We start from the raw sequence: 14,344 nt of genomic DNA, 5'->3' as shown, positions 1-14,344 counted from the left end.
GAAAGGACAACCCCCTGAAGTGTTGTGACATCAGTTCTCACACTGAGTAACCAGAGAGCTCTGAGCACAGAGGACAAACCAAACATCTGCAACAACCTGTCTGTGCTTTCCCTGCCCCATCCCTGGGAGTGTCCAAGGCCAGGTTGGACGGGGTTTGGAGTAACCTGGGCTAGTGGAAGGTGTCCCTGCCCATGGCAGGGGGTGGGATGAGATGAGCTTTAAGGTCTCTTCCACCCCAAACCATTCTGGGATTCTCTGATTCCTATTAACTGCATTTTAACACAGAAATGGTTGCTGGTCCTCCACTGTTTTCTACAGTTTCATGTTAAGGGGTTGAAACACAAGGAAACATTCATGGGAGTAAAAAAAAAACCAGGAAAACCCAAATAAGAAGAGGGGGAGACACAAAAGGAAGAGATGAAATGTTTTCAGCTTGTGAATGTTAGCCTGTCCCACACAGGGCACTGGAAGCTGATCTTCTGGACAGAAGCAAACATTTTATTGGTCAAAGGTTGGACTTGAGGATCCTGGAGGTCTTTTCAACCTTAATGATTCTGTGATTTGATGGTTTGGCCATGAAATGCCTGCAAGGGACTCACCTTCTGTTGGACCCCGGGGAAAGCTCAGCACCTGATTTTTAAAAGAGAGGCCCATTCTCTCTCCAGATGTCCCAGTGCATGTCCTTTGATCCTCCCATCCCTGTGACACTGCCAGTGGAGCCCCCAGCTCTGATGTCCCTTCCCTCTCTTTGGGAAGGAAGTGCAGGCAAAGCAAAGCAACGTCTTTGTACAAACCCCGACCCAGCAGCAGGACAGCAGTGACACCTTGGGGGTGTCCTGTCACCAGCCCCTGGCGCCCTGCAGTCATGTCACTGTCATTTTTGCCTTTTCCAGAGAGGATCATGGAATCACAGAGCCATTAAGGTTGGAAAAGACCTCCAAAATCATCAAGTCCAACCTTCAACCCAACAGCCCCGTGCCCACTAAACCAGAGCACTGGGTGCCACCTCTGCTCATTCCTGGAACACTTCCAGGGATGGGGACTCCACCCCCACCCTGGGCAGCTGTGTCAGGGCTGGACAAGCCTCTCCATGAAGAAATTTTCCCTGATATCCAACCTAAACCTCCCCTGGTGCAACTTGAGGCCGCTCCCTCTCATCCCGTCCCTTGTTCCCTGGGAGCAGAGCCCGACCCCCCTCTGGGTCCCCCCTCCTGTTGCAGAGAGTGAGAAAGTTCCCTCATGCAAAGCAAAAGATGACAATAATCCTTCAGAACCCCATTCCAACCATGGAGCTGCCCAAACATCCACCTGGGAGAGCTGCACATCTTCCAAACCCTTTTGCCAGGGTCCCCATGAACGTCTTGCTGGGTTCTCATCCCTTCCTCAGCTCCCTGCTCCCTCGCACAGCAGCTTGGGAACACACCCAGTTCAGTGGCAGGACAAGAGCCAGCAGCCTCAGGTTGTTCCAGGGGAGGTCTAGGTTGGATATTAGGGAAAATGCCTTTGCTGAAGGGGTTGCCAAGGCTTGGAAAAGGCTGCCCTTTTCCAAGGGCAGTGTTGGAATCCCCAACGCTGGAGGGGTTCACCAGCCCTGGGGATGTGGCACTTGGGGACATGGCTCAGTGGTGGCCTCGGCAGTGGTGGATCATGGTTGGACTCAACGACCTTAGAGGTCTTTTCCAACCTTAATGATTCCATCCAGGCTTTTAAACTGGCTTTTAATTCCTGGTTTTCCAGGGTGTCACCGCTGTAATTTTGCTGCTCCCACTGCCACATCCCAGAAGGTGACAAAGGCACCAGGTGAGTCCCTTGTTCTCCCAGAGAACCAGCTCGTCTTTGGCTTGATCAAAGCAGTTCCTATTTGTACTACAATAATTTGATACACTGGGGTGGGTGTTTTTTCTTTCCCCCCTCTTGAAGCCTGAAGTTATTTTTCCAGGGTTCTGAAAAGCAGCTGCTCCTCTAATTAGTACATGGAGTGCTTATTTTATTCCTCAGATAAAAGTGTCTCATGTTGTAACGAACGAGTTTGACACTTAAATCACACATTCATCTATTTTATTGCAAAAGCTCTGCTTAAAGTGGAGGCACCCCAGATAAGGCAACACATTTAATGTGCCATTTCTCTGCATTTTTATTAGCATTACTGCCAATTGGAAGAATTTACAAATAATTCCTTTTTTTTTTCCAAGCACGGAAATATAGATTAAATATTTTACATTCCCCCCTCCTGGCAGAACATTCCAGGTCAGTCTCCAGATTGCAGACAGAAACATCCCCACCTCTCCCAGCCTGCAATGTTTATGTTCATGCAATACATAATTATGGCTAAGAATAAAGCAAATCAAGGAGAGAAAGGTAAGATTTGACCTCTATTTTCCAGACCAAAAGCAAACAAAGTGTCCTTCCAAGGCCCAGCACCCTGGAGAGATGCCCAGGGGCTCCAACCACCTTCTGCAGGGATCCAGTCACGCCCCACTTCCAGCAAGATGTAAGCAAAGCTTGGGCCTAATGGGAATCTCATGCCCTGGCACGTGATGGAACCACCATTCCTCACTTCCCTTCCTAAAAAAGGAACATTTTTGTGCTGAAAATCCCTTTTCCTTCTGCTCTATTTTGGTATTTTCCACCGTGGCATCTCTCGGTGGGTCGTCAAAGGGGGTTTCTGATGATTTGTAAGAATTCTGATGACTTATAAGATTTCCCTGGAGACCCTGAAATCTTCCAAGGAGGTTCTCATTTTTCTCCCTAATTCATCCTTTTATGCCAACTCTTCTTTCCCCCTGTGGCAGCTGTGCCCCTGTTCACCTGGGGGAAGCACACCTTGCCAAATCATGGAATATCCTGAGAGGGATCCTGGCATCAGAGGTGATCTGACACCTCCTGGCCAAAACCCAAGCTGTGCCACGGCCATTTGTGCTTTATTTCAAGCAGTGTTTTCTAACTGACTCCATTTTGCCTTCAAATGGGATGAATTAGGGAAAGCCCCTTCCTTTCTGCTCTGCTGGGGAGGCTCTGAGGGTGTCACTGAGCACACCCGGTGGCACCTCCAGAGTCAATCCTGTGTTATCACAGACTGACAGAATGTGCTGAGCTGGAAGGGACCCCCAAGGACCATCCAGTCCAACCCTCAGCCCTGCACAGGCCCAGCCCCAAGAGTCACCCCCTGTGCCCCAGAGGATCAGCCAAACCCTCCCTGAGCTCTGGCAGCCTTGGGGCTGTGCCCACTGCCCTGGGGAGCCTGGGCAGTGCCCAACCAGCCTCTGGGGGAAGAACCTTTGCCTGAGATCCAACCTGAGCCTGCCCTGACACAGCTCCAGCCATTCCCTGGCTGCTGTCCCTGGTCCCCCCAGAGCAGAGCTCAGTCCCTGCCCCTCCTCTGCCCCTGCCCAGGAAGGTGGAACTGCAGTGAGGTCTCCCCTCAGTCTCTTCACTGAGCTGGGCACTTTGTGGCAGGAGGTGAGACCCAGGTGTGAAATGCTCTTGTCAGCCCAGTTCATGCTCAGCCACAGCCCCACTCCAGCATTTGCTCCTCTTCAAACACTCTGTGTCCAACCTGTCAATCCCATAGCACCAACATCTCCTCAGCCTCACCCACACAGGGCTCAGCCTCCCTCTGTTTCCCCACAGAAAATAAGGTTTGCAAGGAAAACCAAACTCAGAGCAGCTCTGGCTGCTCAGTTTGAAGCCCACCAGTCAAACAAGCCGTGGCAGATCCATCCCCTCTGCCATCCTGCAACCCCCCAAGGCTCCTGAGGGACTCGCTGAGGAAAACTCTGTCTTTGCACTGAAAGTTCTGGGTCTGCTCAGGCTGGTTCAGATTAAATCTCAAGCCCTGCCAATTGTATTACCTCATTATTAGCACACCCTGGCAGCAGTTCTGGGGGGGAATGGATGTCTGGCCACGTTACCCTCTGTCACATCATAATTCATGGCAGGTGCCAGGAGAGGTGAGGGAGGTTCATTGAACCCCCCCAGCTTTCCTGACCCTCCTTGAGTGTGACCTTTCATCCATCTGAGCTTCCCACCCACCTGATGCTGAGCCAAAGCCCTGCAAAAGTTTGGCAACCCTCAAGCCCAACAGGAAAACCCCACCAGGAAACAAACAGGAGTGTTTGGGAAGGAGGGGCAGGTTGTCCCTGGGAGTGCCAGGCACAACCAACACCCCTGGGAGCTCACTGGGATCAAGCCCTGCTACTGATGATGCTGATCACAGTGGGAGAGGGAGGAGGAAGCTATTCCTGCTTCTCACTCCATATTTCAAGCTAAATCCCACAAGAAAAATGAAGATAATCCATCAGAGCAAAAGTAGCCATAAGCCATGTAATATTAATTCAAGCTGTAGAGCAATAATACAATTTGCAGGCAAGGTAAATCTTTCACAGAATATTCCCCTCTTTGCTCAGTGCCTCAGGAATTTCCCATTCCCCTGGTTCTTTTTAATACACTTGACCTTCACATCAGTGCAGCCCCAAACCCTCTGCTCAGACCCTGCCACGACAGGCAGAGGAGACAGGAGAGCAATAACCCCCCCCCAGCACACCCAGATTGGAGCTGCTGGAACTGCTGAGCTGGAGGAGGTGGAGGATCAACCCCATCTCTGCAGAAAACACTTCCTGAAAAGTCTCCAGCAGGAATTGAACACCTTCCATTGCTGCAGGTTTGGACTCCACCTCTCCCATTACAGGTCCCTGCACGCCAGGAGCGTGTACAAAACAGTGCCAAAGCCTCAAGTCCGGGAGACCAAGAGTCAGGGAATAACTGGAGATGGATCAAACCCGGGAGCCAAGTCCCCGGAGCTCTTTTTCCAAAAACGCTCCGAGTTTCGGTAAAAGACCCCAGGAATTGGCACCAGGCTGAGTCTGGGCTTTGCAAAACCTGAGGAGACGTGCCCTGCTCTGCCAGGAAAGGCCAGCACAGAGCGAGGGACAATCAATAACTTTGGGGGAAAATGCTTTTAAAAGTGATGGATTCTTTCTTCCCCCATTCTTTTAGGAATGAGATCATTTCCACGGCTGATCTTCTCCCTCTGCCAGGGTTTCTGTGCCTGTCTAGGGGAGATGCTGAACACCCTGCACAGGCTGAGAGCCCCTCCCCTGCTTCCCTGCCCTGCTGAACACGGTTTTCCTGTGCAGCTCAGGGGTATCCAGGGATCCCCAGGGATCCCCCCACCTGCCCTGCTCTCTGCTCTCCACACTCTCCCCAAGGATTGTGGTGTCTCACTGGCTCTCCAAGGATCCCCCTCCACACCAGGGCTGCCTTCAGGGCTCTGCTTTGGCATCATTTCACTGTTTCCACCCCTTTGGAAGGGTGGGAGAAGTTTGGAGCTGCATCCCAAAGTCCCTGCACACTTTTGTGTCTCCCTTCCTGCTCTGACCAAGGACATTTTAAAGATGCTCTGCTCGTTGTGATCAGCTCTGATTGTTAAAAAGTCCTCCCTGGCTCCAGCATCCTGATGCTGCATTTCCCTCTCCCTGTTAATGGTGGGTTCTGTTTCTTTTATTACCACTCAGTAATTGTTTGATGAGCTCTCACAGCAGGACTTTGCTCCAAATTATTCCACCCCTCAAAACTTCTCGTTCAGGCCCATCAACACTTCATTACCACAAGGAGCAGCTCCCACCCACAGAATCTTTCACTTGGGGCCACAGGGCTGGGCAGCTCTGCCTGCTTGGGCACTCAGATCATCTCCCTGGGTCAGAAGATGCCCAGGAATGCAAAGGGAAAGGTGACAACAGCCTTGCAAAAGACTGTTTGCAACTGGGATTCCCGGGGTGTCCTGGGCAGGGCCAGGAATTGGCCTTCAGTGATCCCTGTGGGATATTCCATGGGGGTGATGGCAGCAAAGGAATCACTTCCATCAATCATCCTCAGCCTGGCCCAGCTTCTGACATCTGACTTTGGGTTGATTTTTAGTTGTGTTAAATCCCCCTCCAGCCTTTAAGAGCCCCTCGTGTGAGTGAGGACTCATCGGGGTCTGCAACTTCTTCATGAGGGACAGCTCCATCTCTGCTCCCTGTGGGCAGGGACAGCCCCCAGGGAATGGCTGGAGCTGTGTCAGGGCAGGCTCAGGTTGGATCTCAGCCAAAGGTTCTTCCCCCAGAGGCTGGTTGGGCACTGCCCAGGCTCCCCAGGGCAGTGGGCACAGCCCCAAGGCTGCCAGAGCTCAGGGAGGGTTTGGACAACGCTCTCAGGGACAGGGTGGGATTGTTGGGATTGTTGGGGATCCGTGAACTTTGCAGAGAAATGTTGCAAGACCTGCTCTGTCTGCACCCAGGTGTCCCAGCTGTCACATGAAGATGCTTCAGCTCCCTCCCATGGGTTGCTTTGAGAGGCAGGTTGGCATCTCAGAGTTGGCTGTGGCGGAAGCAAAAGTTCTCCAGCTTCCTCTCCGGCCCTTCCTTGGAGACCACGAATTATTTGAGCCCAATCCACGAGCACTGGGAAAGCCCCCCCGTCCCCCAGGAGCAGAGCAGGACTCACCATCCATGTCCAGGCGCTGCATGATGATGGCCAGCTCCACCTCACTGGGCATGTACCCCAGCGAGCGCATCGCCATGCCCAGCTCCTGCTTGGAGATGAAGCCATTCCCATCCCTGTCCAGCACTCGGAAAGCCTCCCGGATCTCTGTGAAGGGCAAGGAAGAAGGGAGGAGTTGTTACGGTGGAGGAGTCCTTGGGCAGTGTGTCAGCAAATGGTGAGGACAGAAGCAGCTTGGATTGCCTTTCAGAGCGTTAGTGGTGTGTATTTGGGTGTTTTGAGCAGTGTCATTGTGATTTGTTAACACAGAGAGACCTCTGTGTGTGCATCTTGGGTGCACCTCGGAGAGCAGAGGGGACAGCAGAGACCCACTGAGTCATTTACTTTGGAAAAGCCCTCCAAGACCATCAAGTCCAACCATCAAACCACCCCTGGCCCACGTCCCCAGGTGCCACATCCACAGAGCTGTTAAACCCCTCCAGGGGTGGGGACACCACCACTGCCCTGGGCAGCTGTGCCAGGGCCTGCCCACCCTTTCAGTGAAGAAATTTTCCCTGATATCCAACCTGACCCTCCCCTGGCACAACTTGAGGCCGTTCCCTCTTGTCCTGTCCCTTGTCCCCCTGAGCAACTCCCATCTCACTTTGCTCTGATTTACACCAGTTTTACAGCAATAAACAGCCTCAGATGACTCCAAATCCGACAGCTCCAAAGGAATCACTTCCATCCCACGTCCCCAGCCTGGCTCAGCTTCTGACATCTGACTTTGTTTTGCTTTTTAATGGTGTTCAATCCCCCTCCAGCCTTAATTGGCCCCTCTCCACTCCTGGGAGTGGAGACTCATTGGGGTCTGCCAGAGCTCAAGGAGTGTTTGGACAACACTCTCAAGGACATGGTGGGATTTTGGGGGGTCCTGTGCAGGGCCAGGAGTTGGACTGGATGGGTCCCTTCCAGCTCAGGATATTCTCTGACTCCATAATCCACCACCTCGAGGTCTCTGCACCTTTCCTGCTCCTCACAGACCTCTCAACTTGCAGACCCAACCCCAGAGCTGCCCAAAAATCTGACTGTTGCAAATGCCAGACAGAGAAACTTGAACCTTCCAGGGAGCTGGGAGCCTGTTCCTTGAAAGGGTTTGGTTGGGAGTGGGGAGGGAAAGAGGTGCTGATTGCCCCATGCCTGGGGAGGAAATCATGGGATGCTTTATCATGTTTTATAGGAAACATCAGCACACTGGGACTTAACTCTGCTCAGAGGAGTTTAATCTTCAGGTGAAAGCATTTCACTGAAGTGGGAGGGAAAACTCAGCAGATTTTTTTTTTTTTTTGGGGGGGGAACCTGACTAATAATTTTTCTATTTTCTCTCAAGAAAGAGAGGATGGAAAATGTTTGGCCCACCCTGGGTAGTTCAGGCTTTAAGCCTCAGACAAGGAAACATTCCCTGTCAGAATGTCACCTCCTCTGGGGACAGGGGACACCAGACCCTGCACTGAAAGCTTTGGATAGTCCTCAGTCCTTCTGGGAGAAAGTCAGGAGCATCACAACCCATCAGGAAACGTTCTGGTGATGTCTTTGCTAACAGGGTATTTATTTAAAGGCTGTTTCTAAATCACCTCCCATCCAGGTTCACCACCTCCCCTGACACCTCCAGCCTGCTCTGTGGAATTATTCTGCCAGCAATAATTCCCTGGGGATGGGCCAGGGCACTTCCAGGACCTGCTGCTTAACCCTCCCCCCAGCTGGGTTATCTCAAGGAGAGATGCCCCATTTTTAACCCAGCCAAAGAGCCCACTGGTACAAAAAAAAAGGGAAGATCCTTTTAATTCCAAGGAATATCAGGCCACATCTATAATCTCTCCACTTTGGGTTCAGTTTTGCACCAACTGTGGCTTCTTTAAGGTGAAATTCTTCCCTCTGTCTTCCCAAGCCGGTGGGAGCTGGGTAGGAAAAGGTGATGGGGCTGCTCAAAGCTGGAAGGGTTGGCACAGAACGTGGAGAGCCTTTGGAGCAGGAACAAATCCCATCAGACACTGCCAGCTGTAGGGAGATCTATTCCCCTGTGCTGTGCTGAAAGCTAAAGTGCAGTAAATATTACACCAAAACCAGTTAATTTTCAAATCAACTTTTGACAGCTGAAGGCGAAAGAACCAAATATATCTCAGGGAGACAAGAGAGTATCTTAGAGAGTAAAATCTGGGTTTCCATGTGAGTTAGGCTGATCCAAGGGCCATGGATAAATCCTATCTGCTGTGGGATACCTGAATGCCAGCACCTGGAGTGCCCTCCCTGATTCCAGAGGGTGCATTAACAGCACTGCAGCCTTTGAGCCTCAGCCAGAGGGGAAAACCCCACACATTTGGGGTCCTGCTCTGCTCCTCTCAGAGACCTAAACTGTTGACCAAGCCTGAACCACCTTCCCAAATCAACTCCTGACACCAAATGGAGCTTTTTGTCCCCTCATCACTCTATAAATAAAATACCACTGGTGCAGAGGTAGATTGGGAGCTATTTATAGGCTGAACACACTGTACATGAGCAGCTCTGACCTCAGCCAGTGCCTCCTCTTTATCTTCCCATGTAACAACACCTCCTTAGCAGCTTTTCTTTGGGGTGATTCTTTCTCCTCCGTTGTCCTGGTGGAGCCACAGCCCTGAGGATCCTTCCCAATCCCAGCCCAGCAGCACTGGTGGGGTCCCAGCCACCAGCCCATGAACCTGTGGCACCTGGCTGGCCCTCACCTTCACCTCCAGCTGTTCAGCTTCATTACCCAAAGCTAAAAATACGTCAGCACTTTCCCCAGATGACTTTCCCAAAGAAGTCTCCATGGCAACTGATGCTCCCGGCTCCAAACTGGGAGTGGATGTGGTCCATGAGGAAATCTCTCAACAAAGACAGTTCTGGGGCTCAGGAGAACCTGTGAGACCTCTGCCATTCCAGCTGGAACCTGGAGGTTTTGCCCTGCTCAGGAGAAGCAGAGCCCTGTTTTGTCTTCAAAAGGAAGAGTAAAGATAATAAGGGGGGTGGGTGTCAAAGAGCTGCCTTTCCCCTTGCCCAGCCTGGATGGCAAAAGGAAACCAAGCACATGGATTCCCTCTCCCCTGGGGTGTCAGAAATGCTGATGTTTATTCCCCTTTCCACTGTGTAGCCTCTTCTTTTACTCCCAAACATCAGCAGTTGACACAGAAATACATTAGAGGGTAAAAGGGGAAACGAAGAGAAATTAGAAATGTCAGAGGGGAGAAAATGGCCCTTTTTGGTGGTGATGGCACTGGCCTGAACCTCAGGAAACATTTCTTCCCAAGGAGGCCAGGCTGGGCCCCAAGGGCTCTTCTCCATGGCTCAGGTTCTCCCAGATCTCTCCTGGGAACAGGGAGATCTCCACACAAACCTGTTCCCCCTGTGAGCAGCACTGAACCATCTCTGACTGCAGCAGGACCAGCTGCTGCTGCCAGGAGACTCTGTCAGCTGGACATCCACGATGTTTGACTCTGAACAACATGCAGGTGAACGAGGGGAGAGAAGGAATCAACATCCAAACCCATGGGATCCCAGAATCCCAGAATGGTTTGGGTTGGAAAGGACCTTAAAGCCCATCTCGTTCCACCCATGGGCAGGGAATTTTCCACAGCAATCCCAGGTTGCTCCAAGCCCTGTCCAACCATCCAGTCACCCTGACAAACACCTTGGCCAATGATCCCACAGAGGGAGTGTCCACAACATTCATTTAATTCCCAAACGACACAAGGCTGGAAAGAATTGCCAAGGAAAAAAATCCAGCAAGGAGGCAGGAGCAAATCGGCCAAGATTTCGGGGCAGAAGGGCCCTGTCCTGGGTCAGCAGCTTGGGGAGCTGGGCCTGAAGCTGCTTTCTCAGCACAGTTTAGCCAGGAATGCTTTTCCCTGGATGAGGATTTGTGTTCCAGGGGAGCTGAGAGCACAGCACTCACCTCTCGGAGTTATCCCAGCATTCCAGAGCTGTGTAGGGAAAGGGGGATTTGTCTGTGTGTGTTTGCTTTTCATTCATCCCCCTTTCCTCACATTTCTCAGCTGCACTTCACAGCTTCCCTATTACTGTCCCATCAGTTCCCCCCCCCCCACTCCTCTGGGAAGAAAGATGGGAAGAATCAGGGAAAAGGATGATTTTTTTTTTAATTACTTTTGTGAAGGGCACACACAGGGCTGGTGCCAGAGCTGCCACCCAGCCCAGCAAGTCCTAAATTCTCCATGTGCATCCTAAAAACCATCCTCAGCTCCTTTGCTCCCACTCCAACCCTTCCTTTCCCAACACCTCTCCCTTCTCCCTTCCCAGCTCATCCCTTCTCCCCGTTCACAGCAGCTTTATTTCCAGGTGAGTTCCCTCTGCCTGGACAACCATCATTATTTTTATTTGGCTTCCTGGATGAGGAAGAATCACGATTCCCTGGGAAATGGATCCCTCCAGAGCCGTCCCTGTGCCCTGACCACCCTCAGATGGTTTCACATCACTCACGGGGTGTAAATCCCCCCGTACTAAAGGTTGTAATCCCGGTGTAGCCCCCACCCCCCGAGAGCAGAGTAATCACCACGTGGTTTTCAGCAGCGTGATAAGAGAGGCCATCCCACCCCCCCAAACCTTGCCAGTCATCTCATTCCCTTCATTGCAGGTTCGGGCACCAAAGTACGAACTGACTGATCTCCGAGCTGCAAATAACACGTCCTCGAGTGAACTGGTGAGTCTTGTAACTACTCTGTCTACAAAAAATGGAAATTTCCATCCCTCCATCTGCTATTTTACGCTTGGTTTTTTTCCTCCTTTTTTTTTTTTCCCTTTTTGCTGCAAATTGCAACGAAGTGTCAAAATAACCACGTTTTGCTTCTAATGGCGACGCCCCCCCCCCAAACGTCTTCCAGTTGCGAGTGTCAAAATATTTCCCTTGGTTACTCTCGATCCCAGCAGAACAGTTCAGCATCCCCGGATCAAACCCTCTCACTGCAACCTGGAGGCTGAAAAGTTCCAGCTCCGGGTCCTCTCGGCAGCACCAAAACCAGCTGAAAACGGGGCGTAAATGGGGATTTAATCGTGGCCTCAATGGGGATTTAATCGTGGCCTCGGAGCTCCGGCAGCTCAGAGGGACGCGGGGATGTCAAATGGGCAAAGCCGCTCAACCTGACACAGCAGCTCTGCCTCAAAACCGAGCGTCTCGCCTTGTTTGTCCTTTTTTTCGACATAATTTGGCAGATTTTTATGTTTTTCTCCCTTCCCCGGGAAAAAAAAAAAAAAAATGATTTGTGGAAATGACACTTCCCGTGGTTCTGTCCCCAAACACATTTAACACGAAACCTGCGGGAACAGCCCATTTCCATATAAATGCGCCACATAACGACTGCCAGCGCTCCCGGGTCCTTCCTTCGGAGAAGCTTTTAGTGCTGGCAGCAGGGATCGGGAATGGTTCGGGATGTTAACCGGAGGGCAGGCTGGCGCGGACAGCAGCATTCCAACGGCTTCACTCCCTGGCTCTGGCTCCGTCCCTTCTCCCGGGATGCACGAGTCCTGCCGGCGCACGGAGACGTTGTTGTCGGAAGAATTTGGCAAAATAGCAACTTCTCTATAAATTTCTCTGCTGTGGGAGGGAATCGGAAATTCAGGACACCAGCAGGGCTCACCTTCAGTGCCAAAGGAAGGATGTATGGGGCTGGAGATGCTGCGTTAATTGTTTAATTAAGCATTAAATAATGCAGGTTAATTAAGTTTTTGGTGCCTTAGGCTGGTCCTGAGCGGTGAGGGATGAGCTCAGAGTGAAAAGTGAGGAGGGTGTGAGAGGATGCAAGTGGAGGGGCTGCCAGGAGAGAGAAGGGCAGGACTTGGCTCATCAATCATGGAATGGTTTGGGTTGGAAGGGACCTTAAAGCTCATCCAGTTCCACCCCCTGCCATGGGCAGGGACACCTTCCACTAGCCCAGGTTGCTCCAACCTGGCCTTGGACACTTCCAGGGATCCAGGGACAGGGCAGCCACACCTTCTCTGGGCAACCTGTGCCAGGGCCTCCCCACCCTCCCAGGGAGGTGATTTGTGGGGCAGGAAGATGAAGGGGACAACCCCGGGACAGAGAAAAGCCATTCTGGGTGAAGAGCAATATTGGTGTAAGGACAAATGGAGATGAGCAAATTTAGCCTGAGAGTGAGAAGTTTCAGAGGTGAGTGATGACTGCAGCACCTGGACATGGGGCTGCAGCCATTCTGGGCACCTCCTGCAGCAGCAGCAGCTTCAGGGGCCTCTTCAGGGACCTCTTCAGGGGCCTCTTCAGGGACCTCTTCAGGGCCCTCTTCAGGGACCTCTTCAGGGACCTCTTCCAGCCCATGTTAAGAGAGTGTTGACTTCAGGTATATGTCTTGATGTCCTGTATCAGGTGTCTCAGTGCCCACCACAGCAGCACAAACCCACGGGGATTTCATGGCAGTTCTTCCATGAGGGATGATCAGGTTCCACCATGGGGGAAGATGAGGTTCCTCCATGAGGGATGATGAGGTTCCTCCATGAGGGATGAGGTTCCTCCATGAGGGGTGATGAGGTTCACCATCAGCTTGGAAGCTTTGCTGCAATCTCTGCTCCTCCCGAGGTGTTGCTGCTTCCTTGGCTTTGTGGGTCTCCCCCAGACGAGTCGGAACATGAGGCTTTTTTTGAGGCTCCACCATCAGAGAGTCACGAAGAGCAGCTGCAGGAGGGGCAGTGGCTGCTCAGGCAAATGTCTCAGCTCTGCTCTCTGGATGGACATGGGCTTTTGGAAGGTCTCAGCATTTCAGGCAGGACTCCCCTGCACGTCCCTGTCACCTGCTGTGGGCACAGCACCACCTCACACCACTTGCAGAGGGGTTTTGGCCTCCTGGCACGAGCTGTGGGACCCTGAGGGCACCTTGGCTGGGGCACCACCAGGAGAACCCCTTCCTTTGGCTCGTTCCACACACAGAACTGGGCAGGGAAGGGAAATGAGAGGGGCAGGTCCTCCAAACACACCGACCGGGGCAAGAGATGCCAACCCAGAGAATCCCACCAGACTGCAGAGTCTCCTCCTGTGCTCCCTGTCATGGATTATTGTCCTGGTGGAACACGCCATGGAAACAGCCCCAGAGCCCACATCTGTTCTCCTCCAGGCAGGAGGGGAAGGTCATCTCTGCCCTGCTTAAGCCAGGCTTTGGTTGGGCTTATGGTTCTCCCCAGCTCTGGTCTCATGGTGGGGCTGTTGCTGAGCTGGGCAGTCAGAGCCGGGAATTTCGGGAGAGTTTCTGGAAGTTCTGGAACCCGGGATGGTCAGGGAAGGGTAAAAATTAATGACTTGTTCTTGAGGAAAAAAGAAAAGGAAGGAGAAGAAGAAAAGGGAAAAGGAAAGGGAAAAATAAAAATTAGAGGGAGGAAGAGGAAAAAAAAGAGAAAAAAAGAAGAGGATGGAAAAGAAAGAGAAACAGGAAAAGGAAAAGAAAAGGAAAAGAGGAAAAAAAGCGAAAAGGGAAAAGGAAAGGCAAAAGGAAATTAAGAAGAAATAGAAAAGGGGAAAAGGAAAAAGCAAAAAGGGAAAAGGAAAAAATAAGAAGAGGGAGAAAAGAATACAGGAAAAAGGGGGAAAAGAAAAATAAAAAGAAGAGGAAGAAAAAGGAAAAGGAAAAGAAAAATAAGAAGAAAGGGGAAAGGAAAAATTAAAAAGGGAAAAGGAAAAAATAAAAAGAAGAGGGAGAAAAGGAAAAGGAAAGGGGAAAAATAAGAAGAAAAGTAAAAAAAAAAAGAAAAAAGGAAAAGGGAAGAGGGAAAAATAAAAATAAGAGGAAGAGGAAGACAGAAAAAAAAAAGAAAAAAGGAAAAGGGAAGAGGGAAAAATAAAAATAAGAGGAAGAGG

At 51.3% G+C, this 14,344-nt stretch overlaps 1 protein-coding gene across 5 annotated transcripts in view; it reads right to left on the bottom strand.

Moving 5' to 3' along the window:
* CALN1 (calneuron 1) overlaps nt 1-14,344 on the bottom strand; it is a 160,981-nt gene that overhangs the window by 65,403 nt on the left and 81,234 nt on the right. For all 5 annotated transcript variants that reach the window (XM_017824101.1, XM_017824103.1, XM_017824105.1 and 2 more), the window contains one exon: nt 6,484-6,627. In XM_017824101.1, coding sequence (XP_017679590.1) covers nt 6,484-6,627 — 144 coding nt within the window. The remainder of the gene's footprint in view (nt 1-6,483; nt 6,628-14,344) is intronic.

This window comes from Lepidothrix coronata, unplaced genomic scaffold, assembly GCF_001604755.1.
Source record: "Lepidothrix coronata isolate B3197 unplaced genomic scaffold, Lepidothrix_coronata-1.0 Scaffold108, whole genome shotgun sequence".
NCBI lineage: Eukaryota > Metazoa > Chordata > Aves > Passeriformes > Pipridae > Lepidothrix > Lepidothrix coronata.
This window is presented reverse-complemented; position numbering and strand designations above follow the sequence as displayed.